Source organism: Fusarium redolens (genome assembly GCF_020744475.1).
Source record: "Fusarium redolens strain MPI-CAGE-AT-0023 chromosome Unknown BKA55scaffold_9, whole genome shotgun sequence".
Classification (NCBI taxonomy): Eukaryota; Fungi; Ascomycota; class Sordariomycetes; order Hypocreales; family Nectriaceae; genus Fusarium; species Fusarium redolens.
In genome coordinates, this window is record NW_025763672.1 from 1,562,086 (window position 1) to 1,584,725 (window position 22,640).

Below are 22,640 nucleotides of genomic sequence, written 5' to 3' on the forward strand. Positions count from 1 at the left end.
CTAATTCCCAAATCCTGCCTCGTATCGAGACTTCGCATATACCCAAGTAAAAGATCACTGCCTGCGTATTACTCCTGTCCTGCTAACCAAAAATACCTTTAGAGCCTGTTGCAGAAACGCCACAGGCCGTACATAAATCTTCCAAGCCAGGCCAAATAAATTCCATAAGAAAGATCGCTGTTGTCGTGAGGTAGTCGCATGTGAAAATGTGAAGATGTCGTCAAAGGTGATGGCATATGATGCCAACGATTATTGCCACCCTAGTTTAGAAGGCCACCGGGATCCCTCAGCTCCGCCACGGGCGGTCCTTGCAAATCGTATCGTGACTCCTGTCGGGATTGCGGTATCGGTTGCAATTCTGTTCCTCCAGGCTTGGACTTGGATCGACTTGATCTCGAATTCATAGGTCCAAAGAGGCCACCGAGGTCTTGAAGCAAAGCAGTTGAACCTCGGCGAAAGCCTCTGGAACCTGCTGGTAATGAAGGCGCTGGGGGCGAATGCGACTGCGAAGAGTCTTCCTTAGATGACGCACGACTGTTTGCTCGAAGGCTCCCAGAACTCTCGGGGGGCACGTCAAGCAGACCACCGACGTCGAAGAAAGAAACTCTCCTTGGTGCTATGCCGGTCTCACTTTTCGATTGGGAGAGTGGGTCGTGTTGTATCAGAGAATCATCGCTGTGCTCTGCGTTGCTGCGTTGTCTCTGGGGAAATTGCCAGCGCTCGAGGTCTTGATCAAGTTTGCGAAGAAGGGGGGCCGGGGTGTATTGCAGAGCACCGTTCTCGCTCGAGTTATCGGGCTGGTCCTGAAGTTCTGGGTCAACGGTCATACCAACATCCCGCACAAGGTCTTCATCGCTGCCCCAGTGTCGGTGCAAGGTCGGGCGGCGGAGGTTAAGTGAGGGATCGAGGGACTCGGCCACTGATGAACGGCGGAACTTTTGCTTCTTCAGGCCGCGATCACGCACGAAAGATCCCAACACGAGTGAGTTTGCCGCAGCCGTGGCAAAAAGAAGCTCAACCGACGCCAAAAGCGATCGATACTGCTGACGACCGTGATCATCAATGATATGGGGCACCCGATAAAGAGTAACCCCAACAACAGACAGACTGAGAGAAAAAAGAAGCACAAGCTGTATCTTCCTCTTGATTGTCATTCCGCTGGTGACAATGATTGGAATTGGGAAAATAACAAGCAACAAGTCGGTGACCACGTTGCAGACTGCCATCGTGAGAAGCTGCACGTAACCTTGACGGCACTGACCACCAGGATCAGGCACAACCTGCCAATAGTGACTGTAAGGGCGGCATTCGACAAAGTCACTGATGACGACCGCGATGAAAGTAGCTACGAGGATTATTCGAATGACGTATAAAGACGTCTGCCATGATCGTTCCCACGTCGCTCGAGTCAATCGGTGAAGAAACTCGAGAACTGCGAACTTAAGTACCCAAAGGCTATGACCAGTCAGCGTGAAATCCAATGTTCGCGTTACCCTTTGAAAGATTCGGACGATGAGCAAGGCTTAAATGAGGGCGGTACATACGTTGCGGCGTAGAAAATCCTACTGGCAAGCACAAGACCGCTACCAATGGCTTTTTGACGCAATTGTACATCAGTAAGCTCAACACCATCAAATTGAGCATTATTGGTTCCATATATGAGAATAAAATGAACGCATGCCATGCGAGCATACAGAGGGATCAAAGCTAGGGCCGCAACGCGATCTTCGGTGAACAGCCGTTCGGTACGGATAAAGCGACCTGCAAGCCGCAGAAGGATAATGAGGGTACAGAACGATGTCGCCCACCAGCAAACAAGGAGGGTCGGTTTATCGAATTTGAATTCGCGAAGAGTGGGAGGTTCTGAATAGAGAGCCATTCTTGCGTCCCCTGTCCGCGCCCGTCGTCCTCCGCAGAGGGCTCGACGAGCGAGGTAGCGATTAAGCGTCGAAGGTTAGAGCTTGGCCGGAAGTATCGATGAGATCGTGGTGTGTGGTCGAAGATGTCGTGGTAGGGTGCCGGGAGTCGACCTTGAAGGATTTCGATGATTTACCTCAACATAAGGCCGCCAGCGGTGGCACTTGAGTGACAGTATTAACGACTCAGCGGGAAAAGAATGCATGAAAATCGTAGACTCGTCGTTTCGTGGAAATCGGTATCAGTTTGAAATGTCGACTATAATCGTGATAGCCGGTTAAAACTGTAGCGTCGCCTTTTGAACAAGTATCAATCAAGTGTTGTAGCTATTGTTCAAATATGCAATCGTGGAGAAGCCAACCCGGAACCAAGGTAAATGCGCAATATCGTGGGTGATGCAGGTCCAAGGTGCATCGGTAGATTACTTCGCAGTTGATCAAGGAATGAACCAGCAGGCCGCGGCCAGGTAGGGAAGAGACCTGAAGGTAGTATTAAGACAGCAGAGTAAATGAGAAAGCAGCAGGTCAAGATAAGAGGAAGAGTGGAGGCAGACAAGGTGCGGCTGGTCCCAAGATATTGCGGAGGCGAGCGTCTGTGGGCGAATCGACTTATCCCGGTAGGCCATCCGGAAGGCACAGTCAGTTCCTGTAGCGTTGATGGGCGAGTCTTGGGATTGCGCAGCGTACACTCACACACTCGTACTCACACGAGCCTATCGCCCCCAAGCCCATGGTCCGTCATCAGTGACCCTGTGCGTCCTGGAGGGAGGGGCGTTGGCCACAACCATGTGGAGTTCCAGAATCGAAATGGGCCAGACAGACATAACGAGACAGGGGGGTAATCAAGCATCCAAAGCACCGGTCGTCTTTGGCTTTTGCTCCACTAGTGCTGGGGCTGGACCGATGAGCATTAGGGTCCTGATGCAGGATCTTTCAGCTAGCGCGCTTGGGGTTCGAATATTTTGGAATGTCGATAGCTGGCCCGATCGAGACTCAAAATGTTGGTTATCACAAGTACGATAATATGAAAGCTTCCAGAGCTTGATGCTTAATCTCTGAGGTGCCGTCAAGTCAGCAGACAATACAAACAATAACCACGGGTGCCGAGTCCATGGCACCAAGGACGTCGAGTCTTGGCATCCGCATTGAGACAACGATTGGGGTTGGGCAGTCAAGCCAAGACAGAGAAGGAGGGAGAACGACAGCCCAGTGAATAAATGGTTTAGGCCCATCAGACAACGATGCTGTACCGTGTCAACACCAACAGCCGGAAGCTAAAAGAAATCAAAATTGATTGAGCAACAGGATATCGACTTCGAGTAGCCACCTCAGGTGGCTTCCACGCAGTCGCAGGTGCTAATGATGCGGATGGCCGAGTCATACTATGGTAGCACACGAAACATAGACGCCAAGTAGGGCAACAAGATCTTGTCAACGAGCAGAAATATGTTCTTTCGGGGTGCCATACTGGTATCAGGGAGCATGGCGAGACATGAGCATGTCGTCGACAGCTAGTTTAATTTCTGCCCTACAGTCAGCATGGGTATGTACACAATACCGATTGTGAAGCTTCATTGATATCAAAAGCTCCCTTCCCATTGCGGTGACAACTCTTCAAGATCTTTCTTCATAGTTTCAAATTGCAAGACTCCCAGCCCAGCGCATCTCCTGGGGCTAGTAAATCAGCCACCAGGCTTGGTAGTACCGAACCCAAGAAATCCGAACTAGTCATGAGAATACCAGGCTGTCAAGTACACAATGGACTGAATCGAGTACAGATCCCCCAACGGCGCTGTGGCTTCCTCGTGGTGAGTGGATTGCGGTTCCGTTGTCGGTCACCAAGCCGGGTGATAAACATAACCGTAACCGTGGCCGAGCCACCGAGGTATGGCATTTTCACCAGACCAGTTGAGATTGGCTGCTAGCTCGGTGTTTCGGCAGCAAGAGATTGCTTTAAGCTTGACAAGGGTCCAATGGTGACAGAATGCAACAGTGTCGGTCTGGATTCAACAGCGATTTCACGTGTCGTGTACGGAACTGCCCGATACGTGAAAGGAGCATCAAAAAGGTGTTACCATCTTGCTGTTGTGGCTGGACGCGATTCCATGTCGCTTATCACGGCGCTCAGGTTTGGCTTCCGCTGGCCGCAACCATTCCGTTGTCAGCTGCAAGAGAGCACTTGATCATGAGCTGTTCTTTTGCATTGGCATTACCGTATCCGATGCGATAGTGACATCTTTGTCGACTTGAGTTTGCTGGTTCGATGCTGAAAAGCGGGCAAAAAAGGCCGTCCAATATGAAGCTCGCATTTCCCCCAGGTTTAGACGTTGAAACAAGGGTCCAATCGAGCAGCCAACCGCCCATCAAGGAAGGACATGTCACATCACGCGACAAAGTGGTTGCCAGAATTGATAAGAGAGGCATATTGCCCCCCACGCACTTTCAGACCATTCTACTGGGACTGTTGGAATGATGCAGTAGGTTCATGTGAAAGTCAAGCAATTTCATGATTGAGAGAAAGTATCTCGAGTTGGGTTGACTTTTTGACCGTGCGCGTTAGAGTTTAGCGAAGGCCGTTTTCCACATTCAAGGCAGACTGGCAGGATAGTGCTCCGAGTGTGTTCGTAGCTGTTTCCTCATCTTGCAAGCCAAGACCTCAAACCTCAGGCACCAAGGATATCTGTCTCATCACCCCAGAATCAAATATGGAGAGCCAAGCAACCTCTCGTTACAGGCACGCGGCACGACATATCAAAGTGATGATGCGAAATTGTGGGTGATTGTAATAATCCACACGGATAATATCCACATATCTTTCTCCTTATCTGCAGAACTCCACATCTCACGATACATGCATCAGCCTTATCTCTCTCCAACCTTGGCCGTTGGGCTCATCTCACCCGCCTCTATCGTCTCCTCTAGCGTAGCTCTGGCTTCAATGTCTCTAATCATATGCGGAGCAAACACGCCATGTTCGTCTATTTACATGATACCCACAACCAAAGCATCAGGTAGAGCTAGTAAGTCAGAAATAGTCAATGATTAATTGGCTAATCTCATGGAACTACCCCTGGATATTGCAGCAACGGTTCCTATCCAGCTTAGGCGTATCGGTCATAAAGGCCTGTCAAGACTCAAAACCATCATTCCCGGCCCGATTCCGCTGGCTCCAGGTTTGGTACCTATTAGCACAGCGATATTGAAACAGCATCGGACTTGTATTACCTTGAAACAGGAAATATCTCCTCCATACAATGTCGAAATTGGCCATGGTCTGTTGTGGTTCTGCAAGCAATACGCAACCGCCGCAATGCTATGTAGATCCAAAGCCACGAACTGGTCAATGCTTGAGCCGGTGCTTCTTCATCTGGATCTCCCGTCGAAGTTTCTCAGTATTAGACCACATCAACAACTTTCGTTTAGCCATAGCTCCATGAGGACAATGAATGTACAGTTTCTGCTCATTCCTCCAGGCTAGTAGTGGCCTCAACTCTCATTAGCTGCCCTTCAGCTTGTTCGCCTCGGTCCCGAGACGCTAATGAAAGTAATTAACTATCTCCTTTCACCACTTCAACCCTATCACACTGTCTGGTATTTATGTGAGATCATGATCAAGAACGTTCATAGCGGGCGCTCCGAGACAATCTAGTGGCCTTTCTAGAACTTCGGCAGAAACATGGCGCAAATCAATAATGTCTTGTTTCAATAGCCCGATGTCGGCTGAACTTTGACGAGTCGGTCACTGGCTTGACTGGGCAATTCGTCAACAAAGACAGTGCCGTGGCTTTTGCACTACTCCTGGAGCCACCAAACTCTATGCAGCACCATGCATAGTTTTGCAACAATCCTGGTCTCACAAATCATTTGACTGGTGGTGTTCATCAGAGGCTTGCTAATGGATGGCTGTTGGTTAACTTACCTTCCTCTCTGGGTCATAACGATTCAACAGGTCTGACGCCTGCCAACTCTCTTTGTTCGGTAGATATCGGCTCTTGACTTTTGCAATGATATTCAGCCTTGTAATCACGGGTCGATCAGGAACCAAAGTTCAAGCCGCGCAGCCACTGCGACTCTGCCACCACCTCGAGCATTATCGAGCTGCCCTATTTGGATACAGTTTGAAAACTAGCCCAACCTCAGTTCTTCAACTGCAGTCTTGATCTGCAGTTTCCCGGCCTGGCCCCAGTCTACACCCTTCAACTTCTCTGCGATTTCTTCCTCCTCTTCAAGCACACCCCAGAGACCATCAACAACCATGCTCCTGACCTTCGGCCAGGGATGATGTAACAAAGCACCCAAGCGTTTCCTAGCCTCTTGGACACCTGTCTCAGCGCCTTCTTGACCGGCCATTGACGCAATACCACAATAGACTTTGGTGCACGCTTCGAGCTTTCGGACGTTACCTGTCTTGTAACCCGCCTTCTGTGTCTGCAGGCACAAGCTGCGAAGGTTGACGCTGCTCTTCTGGAAGAGTTGCATCTGAAAAAGGAATGCAATGATCTCCAGGGTCGGCACGATCACCCTGTCCTGGCCCTGTCGAGACTTAAGATTCTGTAACATTGCGTGACAAGCAAGGTCTAGGTTTTCGTGGTTGGCCTCACAGAAGTCGCAGAGCGCTGCCCGACTAGCAATGACAAGGTCCTCGTTGCCTGTGTCTGCTGATCCCACAAACCCAGACATGAGTTCTGTCATCCATTTCTCCGCGTCTGCTTTTGCCATATCGCGAAGCAATGGACGAAGACGACCGCTGATGTGAAGGTTAAGGAGGCTCTCGAAATAGGCCCTGGAAGAGAATGTGAGTTCGCGAAAGTTTCTGGCGTTGCTAAGAGAAGTCAGTCATATGTCTAAGAATCTGGTATGGAACTTTGGCACGTACCCGTTTTCCAGAACCAATGCAACTGCAGCCTGGGCTTCAGGACGTACGCGGTCGAGTTTCTCTGCAGAAAGACGAAGGACACTGAAGAATAAAGCCTGCACGGAGGCCTCCTCCCATTCGCCCTGGACAACTGGATCATCAAGCTTATTCCATAGTGTTTTGACGGCCCTTAGAGCGTGTACTCGGACGTGCGATCCAATATCTCCCCGGGCATTCGTAGTATAATCGTTCAAACCCTCGGCGATCAATTGTAGAAATGTCAGAGGCTTGTTATGCAAAACATTGCTTTGAGCCAAGCTCTGCAAGATGGCGACACGAGCCTCAACTTCGCTATCCCATGCCCATCGTTCTAGGATCGCCTGGCAGACCACGTCCTCAGACGAACTTACCAGAGGCTGTGCGATTGTAAGTGCAGAAAAGTAGCCAATTCCATGCGCTGAAGTCCTGCTTGTTGGGCGACGTTGAACAGTTTCTGCCCATCCACTCAGGAGTGTCTCTCTGTCGATTGGCTTAGAAAGAATGAGAAGAACCAATGATGCAGCAGCAGTTGGCTTAATTGTTTCTTGCTCGCTGCGGTTCAACCAGGTTGGCATAATGGCCCGTAATGCTGAGATCAGTCGTGCTACCGTCGCACTTCGGTCCTCATCGTACGAATCGAGTGCAGATACGAGACCCAAATAGCCTGACACATTCCCGGGATGAAGGAGCTCTTGCCCTGGACAAAGGGCTTGTTGTGAATCCGTGCCGAGAACTGCAACTTGTAGGATAGGCAACGCCGAAACAACTAGACGGCTTGCGGCTTCAGCGAGCAATTCCGGTTTTCGATAAGCAGTCGACTGCAGGTTCTCCAACACCCCCGAGACCGTTGATAGTATGTCATTAATCAACACAGAGTTATCCTTTTCTGTGCTTAGGCTGAACAAGGCTGGAAATTTTTCAAGGACAGAGGCAAAGCATAGCAACAGACCATGTCTCTCCTCAACCTGACGAGGCTGAAGTGTTTTGAGATGATCAGTTAGCAGTTGAACAATGTTTTTAAAGCGAGCAAGAGAGTCCGCGGATTTCGTGTCCGATAACTCATAGGCGAGGACTCCAAAAGCGGCACCAGATACACGTCTTGAAGCAGCATCGAGGTCGCCAATACCCCTCCAGCCTAGGAGGGTATCAATGATGGCTTCGCCATACTGGCTTGCAAGACGAGTCGCATTTACCGCAACTTCCTCGATTGCTCTTGAACGTCGTGCAACAGCGTGGTAGTCGACGGTTTGCACCACCCAAATACCCTGCTCAACAGTGTCCGGATGCCGTCCAACAAGTTCTTGCAAAGCAGCTGATGCACCGCGTCTAATGTTTCCCGCAGGGTCCAGAGAAGCAGTCACAACGAGTTCTGTTCCAAGGACTTGAAGGATCGAACTTGTTGCTGGATGAGCTTTGGCTGCAAAGACGGAATGTGTAGGAATTGCTAGGAGCTCGGAGCTCGTGTATCGGCGGGCGAGGGCCCAGATACCAAAACAAGCAGCATCTCGTACGTTGGTTCCAACACTACCTCCGGACATGCTTCGCTGCTCAAATGACAGACCAAGAAGTAGAGCATGGACAATATCTGATAATTGTTCAGTGGGCGGTGATCTTCGATAGAGAAGATGTGATAATGTGAGCATGAGCCCATGCCATTCGAGGTTATTCACAGCAGACAAGTCTCTGACTGGTTTGCCCCCAGCAGGTTTTGTCCAGAGGACGTTTCGGTTGAGCGATTCAAGCACAACCTCAACAACCTGAGAAGCCATATCGGGATCTAACTTCAAAGTGATAATACTCAAAGACTTGCTTGCTGCAAATCGCACTGGTGTATCGTTGTCAGATACAGAGTCAAGCAAATATCCAATAGCAGTCTCTGTGAGCTCAGTGCTGGCCATATCTTGTGGTGTCCGGCGAAGGCGCAAAACAACCACAGATCGAATGACCTTCAGAATCATTTTCCTTGCCAGAGCAAACGAGGTGATCGTTTTAGAGAGCGTGTTTTCGCCGACGGAGATTTCGTGGATAGCGTAGAAGATGGTCGAAAGATAGGGATTCATGTCAGATGTATCTGACGATGCGCGCAATACACCGGCTAGGAATGAAAGGACTCCTAGATAGAAGTATGTTTTTTGTAGCGGCTGGTCCTTTTGCGGGCGTAGAGAAGCAAGGGACCAGTTGATAAGGCTTTCGAGGACGCCAAGTTGCTGCATGTCGCGACGGATAGACATTCTCACCAGCAGAGCCCTTGCAGCGTCTCTTTCCTTTCCTGGAGTGCCAAGATACTTGATAGCAAGAGGAACCATCCGTACAGTAATAGCAGGGAGGTTCTCAGGCCAGACCAAACCTGGGATCTCTGGTGCTGTAACATCTTGCAAGTCTACAGACGAGATGGTAGAAAGGTCAAAAGGAGCCAGTAAGAGATGCGAAAGCCACAAAAGAACGACATAGCGCTCCTCCCACGACCAGTTGCCGAGAGCAACGTCATCAACAGAAGCTTGCTCAGACTCCTCAATGGCAGAGAGCAGCAACTCTAGATACTTGGCTTCAACATTGAGAAAGCGCACAATGACCTTTTCGCCGCGGATCTTGCAAAACGTGTATATGATCTTGCATATGGCAAACTCAACTGAAACCAAGAGCTTAGAGCGAGATGAGAATGTTTTTCCGCGATGGCGAGTTTGGAGGTGCTTGAGAAACGCCTCAGCAAGGAGGGGAATCCACTTGGGCAGATAGGGATCCAGCAGCTGAGGAAGTTCTTGGAAGGGATCTAGGAGCTAAAGAAGAGAGTGAGTATATAGTATATTAGTATAAGAATTAACCTACAGTATTGGTAAGTCGGAATATCTCCTTTGCGCGCACCCGCGAGCGTATTCTTGTGCCGCCGTGACCATCCGGCTTCCAGAGGAAATTTGGCAGGGAGCGGTCAAAGTCACCGAGAAGATCCGCTGAGATCTTCTGGAGCTTGATATCGATATCTACTTCTGGGGCATCCATTTCTCCAGTAGGAACAGGGCCACACAATCAGATGGTTTGAGTTGTGTGTGTTAGGACTGAAGTTGCTACTTGAACATGTTGTGTGAGGCCAGGCAACGAGTTAACGAGATGAGCGGGTCCAAGTATTCGATGGTAGTGATTCGAGGAGAATAGAGATGATCCAATAGTAATGAGCCTGACTCTCTGGAACTATCTCAACTTGAATGGCAAGTTTTCTATAACTTGTCCGGATTGAACATTGGTTGAAAAGACTGAGAGCTGTTGTGAATTGCTGCATGAAAAGCTCACCGTCCTTGATGCGGTACAGTGCGGATAATGGTCGACGGGCGGTTACACTGTACATCACTGAATAGCAACTTGAGCCTCAACTCACACTTCATGGAAGCAATCATAGAAAACCAAGTAGTCTGACGTTTTGTAAAGAGTTTCATGGTCCAATAACTGTTCTCAGTTTTCATTGTATCGTCATACTGTCCAAAATGATCATGTCAACGCAGCTATCAAGAATGTCTGTCTGTCTGTCTGTCTGTCTGTCTGTCTATGAGCGCCTTAAGCCTCCATATTTTCTCTTTAAATAGCTCCAGCTACGTGTTTGTCCTCCAAATCCTCTAAAGGGGTATCAACCATTAACAAATAAGATAAACCAGGAGTCACAGACCCTATCTTGTCTGATGCTCGTAAGCCGTGTTCCTCTATGCCCAATGAAATCACCCAGATTCGCCAATAAAACCAATACCTAGTTCGTACTTTTACCCATCCATGACGCCCAGTCTTTTTTCCCGCTCTAAATTATAAGTTTGAAACTGCGATTGCCGCTACTATAGCATCCAAAGCACTGCTGTGCGAAGGGCCAGTGGCATCGATGTAAGGCCCAGCCCAGGCAACGCCTAGCTTGTTGTCTTTGCTGCGGCTCTTCTTCCAGATGGAGATGACGTTCTTCGTGATAAAGCGACGGTACAAAGGCTTTGGTGAAACAGTGTGCAGGTATCGGAGGTTTCTGACAAAGATACCCTTGAACTGCTGTCCGTCTGCACCACAGTGGCCCTCCTTGAGCTCACAACCGTCACTCTCGACAAGGATACCATCTTTGTTTGTAAGTTCCTTAATAGCAGCATAGGCGATCTTGTGAGCTTTGTCGGTGTAAGCGTCGTCTCCTGTGGCAAGCGAAAGTTCGACGAGAGCGCCCAGAATGACTCCTTGGTTGTAACTCCAAGTCTGAAGACCGTTATTCTTGCATTCGCCGTTCAACCCATCGTTAATAAGTCCCTTCTCGTTGATCATACCACTGTCGGAGAACCAGTTCCACTGCTTCTTGGCTATGTCGAGGTATGTGCTGTTCTTTGAGACTCGTCGTGCTAACGAAGCAGCAGTTGCGAGGTATAGTTCGTTTGCAATCGCATTGACGTAGCCTGAGCCATCCTCTCCCTCCTTCTTCCACCTTATACCACCGCCGCAAGGTGTGTTTGTGCCGGTTTGCATATCGTTAAAGATGTCGATAGCAGCTTCGAGATACTGGTCATTGCCAGTTGCGTCTGATGCTCTGATCCATGCCAGAGCCCACCAGCCTTCGTCGTCGTAGAACTCGTTGAGGAAGTCGTCGAAGCCACGCTTGCCCAAGAAACCTCGCTTCATCATACAGCCCGAGCTTGAGTCTATACAGTAGGAAGAAGCAACGAGGCCGTTTGTCATTGTCTTCATGGTATGGACCGTTGTCTTTTGGGCGTTTTCATAAGTTGTGGCGAGAACTCCTCCAATATTTAACTTGTTGGCTTCTTCGAGACGAAGAGTTGAGAAATCAGCGAGTGTGGTTATGATCTGGTTCTTGTTAGCTTTGTGTCTAGTATGAGAGACTCTAGACTGACATTTGCACTTGACCACCAAGCATTATCCCACACACCGGTGGCAGAATTGTAGAATTCTTCGTTTAATACTTGGATAGCAGTAACTGCCTTTTCAGTATATGTGGTGACGCCTCGAGCTTGAGCTGAAGGTTTGACTGAAGTAACGAAAGTCGTCCCGGTAAATAGATCCGCCCAGGGGATATGCATGTTGAAAGAATGAAAGTTAAGGAAACAGGGGTTTTGATAGCATTGAGGAAAGAGAAAGCAATATCAGAAAGGAATAGAACTTTTAATAACTCTCAGAGTTTGAATGAATCAGAGAAGAGGCATGAAATGAACAGAAGCAACAGCTCGGGTATAAGATATGAGAAGGGGCCAGGAGATCTATATAGCTACAAACAAGAAGATCAAACTTTTTGCCCTCAAGTGGATGCCTCTTTGTCTAAACCCACACCAAACTCCCCCATGACTTGCATTGCATTGACGTCCATTGATGAATGAATGTTTCCTTCAACGTGGGCATGGCCATGGCCGCGACCAACACCACTTACGACATGGCATAGCGAGAAAAAAAGCCCTCCAGGGGCACAGGTACGGGTACTGTACAGGATCAGAACGCCAACGTTACGGTTAGCATAATGCTGAACTGTTGCTGTCCAAGCCAAGACTCAGTGGAGTATGTGGACTCGGAGCAGTACCCATCAGTGATTGGGCGAGAAAGAGGTTGAAGGTGAAGATGCGACGCGCCGATGAAAGTCGTGATGGGGCGCTTGATGTTTCAGACCCAGGACTACGGGATAGGTTCCACAGAAGAAAAAGAGACTGCCGGCGCACGATAACCCCTGATGCTACAGGGTTTTAGTGGACAGACGGGACGCTACTGGTTTTCTACCCGTAGTTGTAGTCTCAGGGCATCGACCTTATCTTTTGTTAGCTGCGCCACGTGCTTGACCTGATACTCAGGTCACATCTGAAGATATTAGACAGACTTTGATAGACACGGCACGGGGATATCTCCCAGGTTAATCCTGTAAAGCGTAAAGCAAGGACTAAAAGCAAGAAAACATCTCCAGATCTACGGACTCTTTCTTGGAGACTTGATGAGTTGTACCAGATCCCTGCAGACCGATCCTCAAATCATCATGCGTATCCCTCTCTCTCTGTGATCGCCTATTTTCTGCTGTGCTGTCAAGGCTTCGGAGCCGGGGTTTGGTGTTTCAAGCTGAATGCCAATATTATGCGATAACTACTACAATTCGCCTGTAGATTTTTAATACGACCTACACAAACAAGATACAGTTAGATCTTGACACTCTTCAGAATCATCCCATCCCATCCTATTCTTGTTCATGCCAGCGCATCTCGTTGGATAGCCCTAAGGTGGCATTGCTGGCGCTCCTGAAGTATTATATTGTCTGCACGACTCCGGGTTCATCATCCCCTTGCTTTGAGTCTTGCCTCTGTATTCTGTACAACATCTTTGTCTCTCGGAGCATATCACCCTCCGCTGTAGCCGCTCAGGCCGTCGGCGCCTTTGATATCTATCTTCCTTGTTCATCACCTTAAACAATCGAAGCCTTTGACCTCAATCCTTGCACAAAGACGATTGAATTCCGAAGCACGGTGTCAGTTCTGTCCTGGTCAGAAAAGGGCGACAGCTGAGCTTGTTGTATAAACGCCTTCATCGGGTCCGTGGTTGTCGGAAGTAAAGTATAAGTTACTATATCGAGCTGCCAGCCTGCCGACTGAGACTCACCCTTGCCAGGAGGTTACTGTAAAAAGCACAACTTAGGTGACATCGGTAAAAGGACGGTCATGTCACAAAGGGAAGGATAGTCGATTATCGCATTGTTTAATAATTTTTGACAAAGCCTTTACCGACGGAATTACCATGTCGATCTCGGAGACGATCTGTTGATGCGGCGTGGCCCATGATCAACAATATGCATTGTGCATTGTTCAGCTTGTTCTCAAGAGGTAGTGATTTTCAGCTAACGGGTGGAGATATTGAGATGTTTCATCAAAACTTCCGATCAGTTGAAGCCTGAAGACCCAACAAGGGCTGCAAGGCGAGATAACTCAAGGAAGATCGATACCTTGTCGTGAACATGCCAGTCACAACCAACCAAAAAGTCGAGAACAACGGCCGTGTTCCGTATTTAGGACGGCAGAGAAAAAGAGGTGACCTTAGCGCGTCCAACCTGAATATGGGTCCTTTCCTCCTTTCCTTTCTCTCCGAGAATCTCTAGTTGAAACAAACCATTTCTGAGTCGAGTGGAGGTTCATAACTAGGGCAGGAGACAGGCCCGTTGTACCTGCAGCTGCTGCACTGGAGATCTCTGTGCAAGGTGCAAGTGCAGATGCAGGAGCAGCTGTGCACTAAAATGTACGGAGCCTCAACTACCTCGAAAGCTTTTCACATTCATTATCTTACCCGTCGCCATTTACGTTATCAGAGTAAACAAGCCTGATAAGGTGGTTCTCACTCAATTTGATCTCCGTTACACCCTTGTCCATTCATCCCAAGCGCCTCATAAACTTTGATCTCGGCGGTAGCTGAACGACAGGGTGGGTATCGTGGCGCTTAAGTCGACCTCGTTCAACTCATCCTAAGACAAGGTCACTAATGATACCCTCGTTCATTGGCTTTCAATCAACACATTTTCAAGATTTACCAGCATGGGCTTGTCGTATTGAATTTGGCGGTTCCGGCAGTCTATCAGACCAGACTTCTCAGATTTGGAAAACTATTCCTAGAAGAAGTCATGGTTCGCCAAAAACAAGATCCCAACAGTCTTGGCGATAATGAAGTGAGCGCCATACCGCAAAATCCCTTGCTTTGGCGGCGCCTCTCAGCTCATGTTGAACCTGAAAATCAGAACTGGGACCAACCATCTTCAAGCAATTACTGAATGGCAAACACGCCCTTCGTAGAGACATCACGATGCGGACATGGTCATTTCAAAGTTCGAGTTGGACTACCAGCCATAATCTGACTTTATCCAAAAGAAAAGGCAATATGATAAAAAATAGTCTACATAATGAAGCAAAACAAATGAAAAGGACTAGTTATCCTGGGGTATAGTGCACATACGCCGCCCAACGCCCTTCGTCGCAACGAATACATCCTGGTTCGTCATACATATTACATTCCATCAAGGGACTCCTCGATTTGTTTAATCGCGTACGCTTGCACTGCTCGTGATCGGGGTTGGAAGCGACGGCATCTCGTTGCTGCTGATCGAGCCGGCCACGCTTCCAGGTCTTCCAGCTCGGCTGGCTTTGCGAGACGAAAACCGAGACAAAACAGACAAGGACTTGTTTCTTTCGTTACTCACGATACTTGCTCTGTCGGAGCCTGAGTTGCCAAAACCGCGTAGCGTGGCTATGTCAATGAACGCCTGAGGGAATATTCCTGTCTTGCCCTTGGAATTCGTTCCTGACCAGCACCAGAATTCTTGATAAGGCCCTATTCACGAGTCAGATAAACAATTCTTCCTTGACATGCGTCTTGAAGGACAACTTACAGCTGACGTTGGTAATGACTTCGTCCTTCTCGAATTTAAGCCAGTCACCTTTGACTTTGTCCTTTTGGTTGAATTTCCATCTTGCGGTGACTTGGACTGGGCTCGTTCCGTCTATCTTGATCTGCCTGGAGGGTGGCGGATCCAGCTTAATGATCTCCGTTGGAACTGAAGCCCATTGACCGTCGTACCAACCCATTGCCCATTCTCCAAGGTACTTTACAGGCCAAGTCAGGCCACAAACCCTCGCGTTAACAACCAATTCAAGCGCCGGCGTCCTATCGTACAACAGTCTCTGGCCGTACATGCGGCGAGCAGCTTCTTTGCTGGTTGCAGTTGGCAAATACGCTATCTCATCAGCTTTCTCAATTGCAGGGTGTGTTTCGATAGGTGACTTGAAATGAAGGTCATAGTCGTTCTTATATTCGGCCGGAACTTCAGTCTGGTCGATCACTGTGAATCCTGGGACAGCTGGTAGAGGACGAGGATGGCGAGCCAAATGAGCAAAAAGGGCTTTCTGGCTGATGAACACAGTTGCGTCGCTGGCGTGAAGAGTCTTGCCCTGGGTAATACAAAACACACAGCCATACAGAACGTCATCAGAGCGCCGAGTTGGCAAATGGGACTTTTGAAGGAATCGTAGCCTATAGCCGATACCGTTCTTGATGAAGTTTCCTCGTTCTGCAGGACAGTCAGCATGTCATGACACGACAATCATGATTTCGAGAGGCTCCTGTGGACTTACCAGCTTTGTTGACATCCAAGTCAATTTCATTAAAATCAAGCTCGAAGTGACACTTGACGCATTTTGCAATTGTCGCGACGGATGCGAACCCCTGTGCCTTTTAGCATCAAACGACAAAAAGGACAAAGAGATGACTTACTGCTTTCACAGTCTTTTTGACTCCCGCACCACCATTCAGTATTTCCTTTGCTCCATCGCAAAAACCTTTGTGAACATAGAAGGAGCTCTGAGGGTTGAGTTTGCAGTCAATGGCAACCGGATTTGGTGGGTGTTCGGGGATCGTAATTTCAGTTTCCACGGGAATAGGTAGGTTATCGACTTCCGGCACCATGACAGGTTGTACTGGTTCAAGCATGCCCTGGTAGTTGTTTACTGGCGGAGGCTTTACCGGCAGGGGACTTAATTCTGCAGTGCCAAGTGTCGGACTACCATCCGCAACTGAATAGGAGGATTCGCGGTTGTCTGTGAGAGGGGTAGTCACCCCATCAGGTCGTCCTGAGTCGAAGACAGAACCAGGATTGGTTTCGATTGATTCAGGACGAGACTGGGGAAGCGAATGCGATCGAGGCGGAACCGTTCTTGGGGTTGGAGAAAGCTGCGAAACGTAACCTGTGCTGGCCCTTTCTGAAACTACATCTTCGGGGATGGAGGTAGACAAGATGGAGTTATGACTCGAATAGCGACCTCGTGGTGTTGGGAAAACACTATATGTTCTTTCATATGTCCCGGATTCCATGCCCACTGAACTAACCTGGGAGTCGTTGCTGTACTGAGACGAGCGATCTCCTCCCATCTTGAGTGGGCGCGGACGAAGTTCCCTACCTGAATCTGGGCTCAGAGGTGGTGAAATCGGCTCAATGGGTGATTCTACTGGAGCCACAGGCTGTCTCCTCTCGAAGGAAAAGTCTTCTGGGAAATGGTTGTCGCGAGGCTTCGGTGAGGTCTTGACATTGAAGTCCCATGGGTTGCCTGATGGTGGTCTTGGAGGCGGCTCAACGGGTGTGAGTACAGCCTGGGGTGTATGGCTGGGTCTGGGTGATTCGGCATATAGACCCTCATCCGGTCCTGATCGAGACTGCATCATGCGCCGCAACTCGGCAGTAGCTGCTTCGACCGTTGCAGGATCATTGCTAGAGCGGCTTTCAGCGAGTGAGGAAGCGCTTCGGGGAATATCTTTTTTCAAGTCGGAAAATGGGTATATCGGCGGAAGAGGAGGTGCATCTGGCGAGATGGGTCTTGATTGTGACCCGGACATTCGAGTCATGATGGAGCGACTGTCATGATCATAGGGAACCTCCAACTTGAGGCGCATGAGAATGTCGTAAACCTTTGGTGCAGCCTTTCGCGAGAGGGTTTGTAGTTCGGCGAACTTTTCAGGCTCGAAATCGTCCAATTCTATATAGTCGTCGAACTCCCAAAGCAGTTCGTTCAGCTCGGTTCGGAAGGCAGCGATTTCGTCTGGGTGGGCAAAGTCAATCAATGTCGATCGAAATAACAAGGCGGGCTGAAGATGAAATGACGACTTACCATTTTCCTTGAGAGCATCAAGAAAGTTGGAGCCATATTCGTCGAGGTGTTTTCGACATAATGGTTCAATTTTCTTGAGCGCACGTTCGCCTTCTTTTGTTAGGCTCTGAGAAGCCTTGAGCATTGTCTTATCATCGCCAGCGTTTTGTGTAGCCTCGCGGCCCTTTTCGACAATGTCGCGGAAAGGCGCGATGACAAGGTCGGCGACATCATCCATGATGAGATCAAGGAGTCAAAACTCGTGGAGAGGTTGACTGGAACTTCAAGAAGGGATGTTGTGGTGAAAGAGTATGTGACAATGAGGTGGGCGTGTAAGTCAATATGAGGGCCAAAAATGGGGGGGCCGAAGGAATGAGGAGGGGGATCATCACACGACAGGGTGGAATTGGGTAAGGCAACCGCAACGGTCATGAAGCGACTAAGGCTGGGAACTAAGGTTGAAAGAAGAGGAAGAAGAAGAGAACCAACATGGGGATGCTGCATCTATAGCATTACCATGGCCATGACCATGGCACGGCCTAGCATTCATGGCCTGGCTGGGCACTCACCAGGGCACACTAGCACCCACTCGAGCTGAGAGCTTGAATCGACAGCTGTACAGTAGGCTGCAGTCAGTCCTAGACTAGACCCCTTCTTTGTTGCTCATAGGGCGATATGGTGTCTGGGCTGTCTGGTGTCATGCGGCTTGAGAGATGCGTGTACTACATGATAGGCCGACCGGAAGCCGGGCCCCGGTGAGAGCAGTGGGAAATGGTTCTATCCCCGACGATCTAGTGCGTGTAGTTAGGGGTCGCCCGAGCATTAGGGACATGTTTTCTGGGTTCTCGAAGCAATTATTGTCTTGGGTGAGTTGACTTGAAGAGACGGACGGGTTGGATGGAACTAGCGGGGGTTAGAGAAGACATGGCATGGGCCTCCTTCCTTTCAGAACGATAGAAAGGCGGAGTTACTCCACTTACCGCTGCCCACGTTGACGGATCTACGCAATGGGATTGGGGGACTCTCTATGGCCTCATGCAGCAGATTATCATATTCATTCACCATTAACTCTAACAGTGGAATTTTTAATCAAATTCTGTTCGGTCGATGTTCTCGGTAAAGTAAAGTCATGATAGCCAGGGGAAATATATGACTAGTCAGAACAAGACATCTTGACCGATGGCTCTTTTGGGTCAGAATTGTCAGAGCTGATGAAACCGATGCAAGTAGTCAGGTACAGATCAAGTTACCACAGCAGCGACAGGATAGTCAGTGTTTGCGAATGGGGGTCAGAGACTCGTATAGCGGAATTAGTGATACAATAATCAGATTACCGAGGTTTCTTTGTCCTTGCGTTGTCCCTTGTCTTGCAAGCACTTCATCATGTTTGTAGCCTTGAAGCCCCATAACGAAACACCACAATGTGGACCACGGCGATCATGGAATGGGGTCAAGAAACAATGCAGGCCCGGATATGGTCCTGACAGCGCTGATCATACAAGGCTTTAATTCATTGAATGGATATCGTCAAGGCAAACTGCATCTCATGATAGCCTAGCTAGCCTTGCTGTGGGCCACTATGACGGGAGTACCCTAAAGTCTGTGAACAATATCTTCTAGAAGCAATCATAGGATCGATAAGTCTTATCAACGGCCTGGGCTAAACCTTGATTTTCGCCTAGGCGTTTACATTCTTGTTATCATGATTACCCAGCAAACTGGCTTTGCATGATCAACGCCCGAACATCTTCCAGATACGATAAAGCAAGTCGATCAAACGGGGCACAGAAGCCTCTTCCCAATTGTCTTGCTCACTTCATTGCTCCAGACTTCTCAGCCGCAGCGTTGGTTAAGGGAGCGATCTACATACGGCATAGCCTCCGCCCTGTTATAGTGACACACGTGTGTTAGTGACCCTCTTTGTCATGAATGCCTCGCCATGGCGTTCCTGTGGCACGTGTCTGCCTATTTTGATCTTCATTCTTCGTCATGACTAAGGCAGAAAAGATCACGAAAATGATATAGCTGGGAAAGAATTTCAATTCAAAAACAGGCACTCCTGTTACCAACAAAGCAATGTTATTCCATCCAATCCATACCAATCGTGAGCTCGTGACTGTTCGTATGTCATAACCATCATTGCATCTCAGCTAATCTCCATCCCTCTCCATACCCTATCCAATTTTTCTCCAGGCCTTGAACTACAGCCCACTTCAAGCGGCCTTCATACTCGGCACAGCAGACTTGGTCTTGCCATTCTTTTCCGCAGCAGCCTTCTATATAAATGGTTAGCTAATCCTCAGCCTTGAATCATGAATCCTCGATGACTTACCTGCTGCTCAATCATTCTGCGTCCGACATCAATGGTCTCGTTCATACCCCTCTGGCGTTGCCAGAACCTATGACAGTCATTAGTACAAATAGAAATATCATGCTTAAGTCCACTTACATCTCCTCAGGCGTTCCGTGACCTCGGGTGGATGTCTGTCGGGCCTCCTCTTCCAAAGCTTCGCGAGTAATCTTCTCACTGTGATCAATGCCTGGAACTGAAGACTCTTCCGATGCACCTTGGCCAATGTTCTCTTCGAGAAGTTTTCTCTTCATTAGGAAACGCTCCTTGCGCTCCTTCTGCACGCCTGGGCTATCCAGCTTGCTAAGAACAAAGCGGACCGCCAGTTGGACGACCAGATAGAAATGTTCAGCCAGAAGAATGCTAAGCAGCAGACCCCAAGCCTTGAGGGGTGATGGTTCACCATGGCTTCCATTACCTCGGGCGCCGCTGCACAAGTACACAATAGCAGAGCTAGTGATACTGCCGAGCCAAGAAATAAAGCTGAGTGCGGTCAACCAGGGTCCAATTGAGTCGGTTCGCCATGGGATTGGTCGTCGGCTGCTGGTGGCAATCTTGAGAGCATCGGATCTCAACTCAACCCAGTTGTTGACGAGGAAGCAGCAAGCAGCAAGTGGCCAAGCGACCGAGAACATGGAGACATAACCTATGCACGGGTCAGATATCGAGTTTCACAAATATTTCCAACCTCAGCTTACCGAACTGCATGACCATCTCACGGTAGTCTCCCGAGACATCGTACACCTCGAGAACGCTCTCCTTGCGAACACGCTCAAGAAATTCGGCTTCCTCCTCGTGGTCGTCCTGAACCTTTGGTTGGGCCTTGAGGGCCTTGGCTTTCTCGAGCGCCTCTCGCTTGAGGTAAGGTACCACAACCTCGGTAGCAAAGTTTACGATCTGAGCCGTGACTGTAAAGTAAAACATCTGGTTGCTAATTCGAGCAGGGTTGATATGAAATTCTCGTGTCGGAAGCGGCTTCTCACTGAAGGTGACAACCTGAGCTGTCTTTCTCCAGAACTCGAGGAAGGGGACCAGGACATGGCCAAAGGGAATGTAGACGAATGCTGTGAAGAAAAGAGCCATGTAAGAGGTCATGAAGTTGAGGACGAATTGCTTCTGGATGAGAGCAGCATCATGGGCTACAGAGGTTAGCTTCGACAATGTTTGAAAGGGTCAGCATTCATACCATCAACAGTAGCATAGTTCTCCATTGAGTTCAATTTCTCAGCAGCGCTCATGAGCAGGCCGGAGATAGTAGGAGTACCCAGAACAAGAAGAATGGTTGGCAAGAAGCCCTAATAACCCGTCAGTTATGCTAGTGAGAGTATTGAGGTCATCATTACCAGATACTGCTTGCCAGGACCATTGTAGACTTCGTTAATGAAGACTTCAAGGGAATTGCAAGTCACAATCAAAGCACCCAAAGCAATAACACAGGCCAGGGCAAAGGGGATCTGAAGCAATTGAGTCTTGATGCGCTTCATGGGCTCATACACCTTGACAACCTCGCCAGTGACAGGGTCCTCAGCTTCGCGATCCCACTCAAACTCAGGCCTCGCCTGCTGAATGCTGGATACACCTCTGACACCCCATTGCACGGCCAGGTCGATCTCTTGTTTCTTCCAGTATTCGAGGAAAACGACAGACCAGAGACCGCAGAGCAAGGCATAGAGGAACGAGAATTGGCCAAGTAGAAGCCATGCGACGAAGCCAAAACCGGAGGGGATGACGAGGAAGCGAAAGTAGGATCGCAGGAAGGCGAAGTAGAATGCAACGCTTTCACCAAACTTGTCTCGAATGTCGTCAATGTCGCTCTGCTCCAGGATATACTTGCTGCTCCATTTCTTGATCCAATTTTTGTTGAATTTGTGACTATGCAAAGGAAATATGGACTCAACGTATTTCCACTTTGCGTTGGACGGAGTAATTCCAGCACCACCTTCATTACGTGGCTTCGTGATCATAAGGTAGATCAAGCGCAGGCGCTCGGCTTCAACAACGGGATCATCCTGGAGGGCTTGTCTGACGTCGCTGTGGGGGGCTGAGACTCGAACGCCGTGCAGCCAGTCGGCAAGGCGGGCGCGGTAGACTTGCTTCGCGAAGAGATCGGGGGAAGCGACCTTGACGAAGACGAGGAGGGAGTTGTTGTCGCCGTGACGAACTTCGGTGGCCAGACCAACAGTGGTGAGGGCCTGGATGAGCTGGACAAAGCCGGCTTCAGCTTCTGCGCGTTCTGTGGCGTGTTAGTTGCGTAGGGTCATTAAAGAGCATTACTTACCTGAGGGAGGGACCTTGTAGTGAATGACAAAGTCGACGCTGGATAGTGTTAGTTATACTCAATTGAATACTTGTCTCGTGCTGACCCAAAGTTGCTTGTCTGGCTCTCGACGCCAGATTGGCTGTACAGGTCCTTTACATTGGACATGTTTAGCAGAGGTTGACCATATGCTATAACCTAGAGGTTGAAGGAAGAGAAGCAAAAGAGAAGGGGAAGGGAGGGAGGAAGAGGTTATCGATACAGAAACGAGACAAGATGAGACAAAGAGCAAAACAGGGCAGGGCAGGGCAGGGCAGGGATATGAATACTGATATGTACTGATTGAGGCATCCAATCCAATGAAGTTGGGTCGATGACGATGGATAAAAAGTTGGAGAAACAAGCTTTAGTTAAGATCCTAGCCCAGCTGAGGGGAGCTTCAGCTTCAATGCTGGAAGGTGCGGTAGTGGGGAGATTGGCACATTAAGCGACGTCACCACACATTTTGGCCAAGATATGGATCTTGTCTGTGCATGGGATAGACATGCTATGTATGATATGGAGTGTCAGTTATATATAGTAGCTGCATATAATATGATGCTATTCACTG

The 22,640-nt window shown here is 49.1% G+C and overlaps 5 protein-coding genes across 5 annotated transcripts; all 5 read right to left on the bottom strand.

Annotated features, from left to right (window-relative positions):
- Window positions 1–260: 260 nt before the first annotated feature.
- On the bottom strand, window positions 261–1,879 carry BKA55DRAFT_512785 (uncharacterized protein; the record flags this gene model as incomplete). The annotated part of the gene is made up of 2 exons (XM_046187832.1): window positions 261–1,455; window positions 1,545–1,879. 2 exons carry the CDS (start codon window positions 1,877–1,879, stop codon window positions 261–263), a joined length of 1,530 nt encoding a protein of 509 aa, XP_046048824.1.
- Window positions 1,880–6,041: 4,162 nt separating this feature from the next.
- On the bottom strand, window positions 6,042–9,807 carry BKA55DRAFT_513128 (tubulin folding cofactor D C terminal-domain-containing protein; the record flags this gene model as incomplete). Its single annotated transcript, XM_046187867.1, has 3 exons — window positions 6,042–6,738; window positions 6,793–9,587; window positions 9,637–9,807. 3 exons carry the CDS (start codon window positions 9,805–9,807, stop codon window positions 6,042–6,044), a joined length of 3,663 nt encoding a protein of 1,220 aa, XP_046048825.1.
- Window positions 9,808–10,596: 789 nt separating this feature from the next.
- Window positions 10,597–11,855, bottom strand: BKA55DRAFT_513088 (glycoside hydrolase; the record flags this gene model as incomplete). Its single annotated transcript, XM_046187863.1, has 2 exons — window positions 10,597–11,622; window positions 11,670–11,855. The coding sequence occupies 2 exons, from the start codon at window positions 11,853–11,855 to the stop codon at window positions 10,597–10,599; spliced, it is 1,212 nt and encodes a 403-aa protein (XP_046048826.1).
- A 2,969-nt stretch (window positions 11,856–14,824) lies between these two features.
- On the bottom strand, window positions 14,825–17,661 carry BKA55DRAFT_594852 (uncharacterized protein; the record flags this gene model as incomplete). Its single annotated transcript, XM_046195718.1, has 5 exons — window positions 14,825–15,117; window positions 15,176–15,853; window positions 15,918–16,008; window positions 16,057–17,375; window positions 17,445–17,661. 5 exons carry the CDS (start codon window positions 17,659–17,661, stop codon window positions 14,825–14,827), a joined length of 2,598 nt encoding a protein of 865 aa, XP_046048827.1.
- A 1,975-nt stretch (window positions 17,662–19,636) lies between these two features.
- On the bottom strand, window positions 19,637–22,198 carry BKA55DRAFT_691142 (calcium-activated chloride channel-domain-containing protein; the record flags this gene model as incomplete). Its single annotated transcript, XM_046199620.1, has 8 exons — window positions 19,637–19,699; window positions 19,756–19,822; window positions 19,873–20,419; window positions 20,472–20,912; window positions 20,960–21,068; window positions 21,117–22,006; window positions 22,052–22,089; window positions 22,137–22,198. 8 exons carry the CDS (start codon window positions 22,196–22,198, stop codon window positions 19,637–19,639), a joined length of 2,217 nt encoding a protein of 738 aa, XP_046048828.1.
- Window positions 22,199–22,640: the final 442 nt, after the last annotated feature.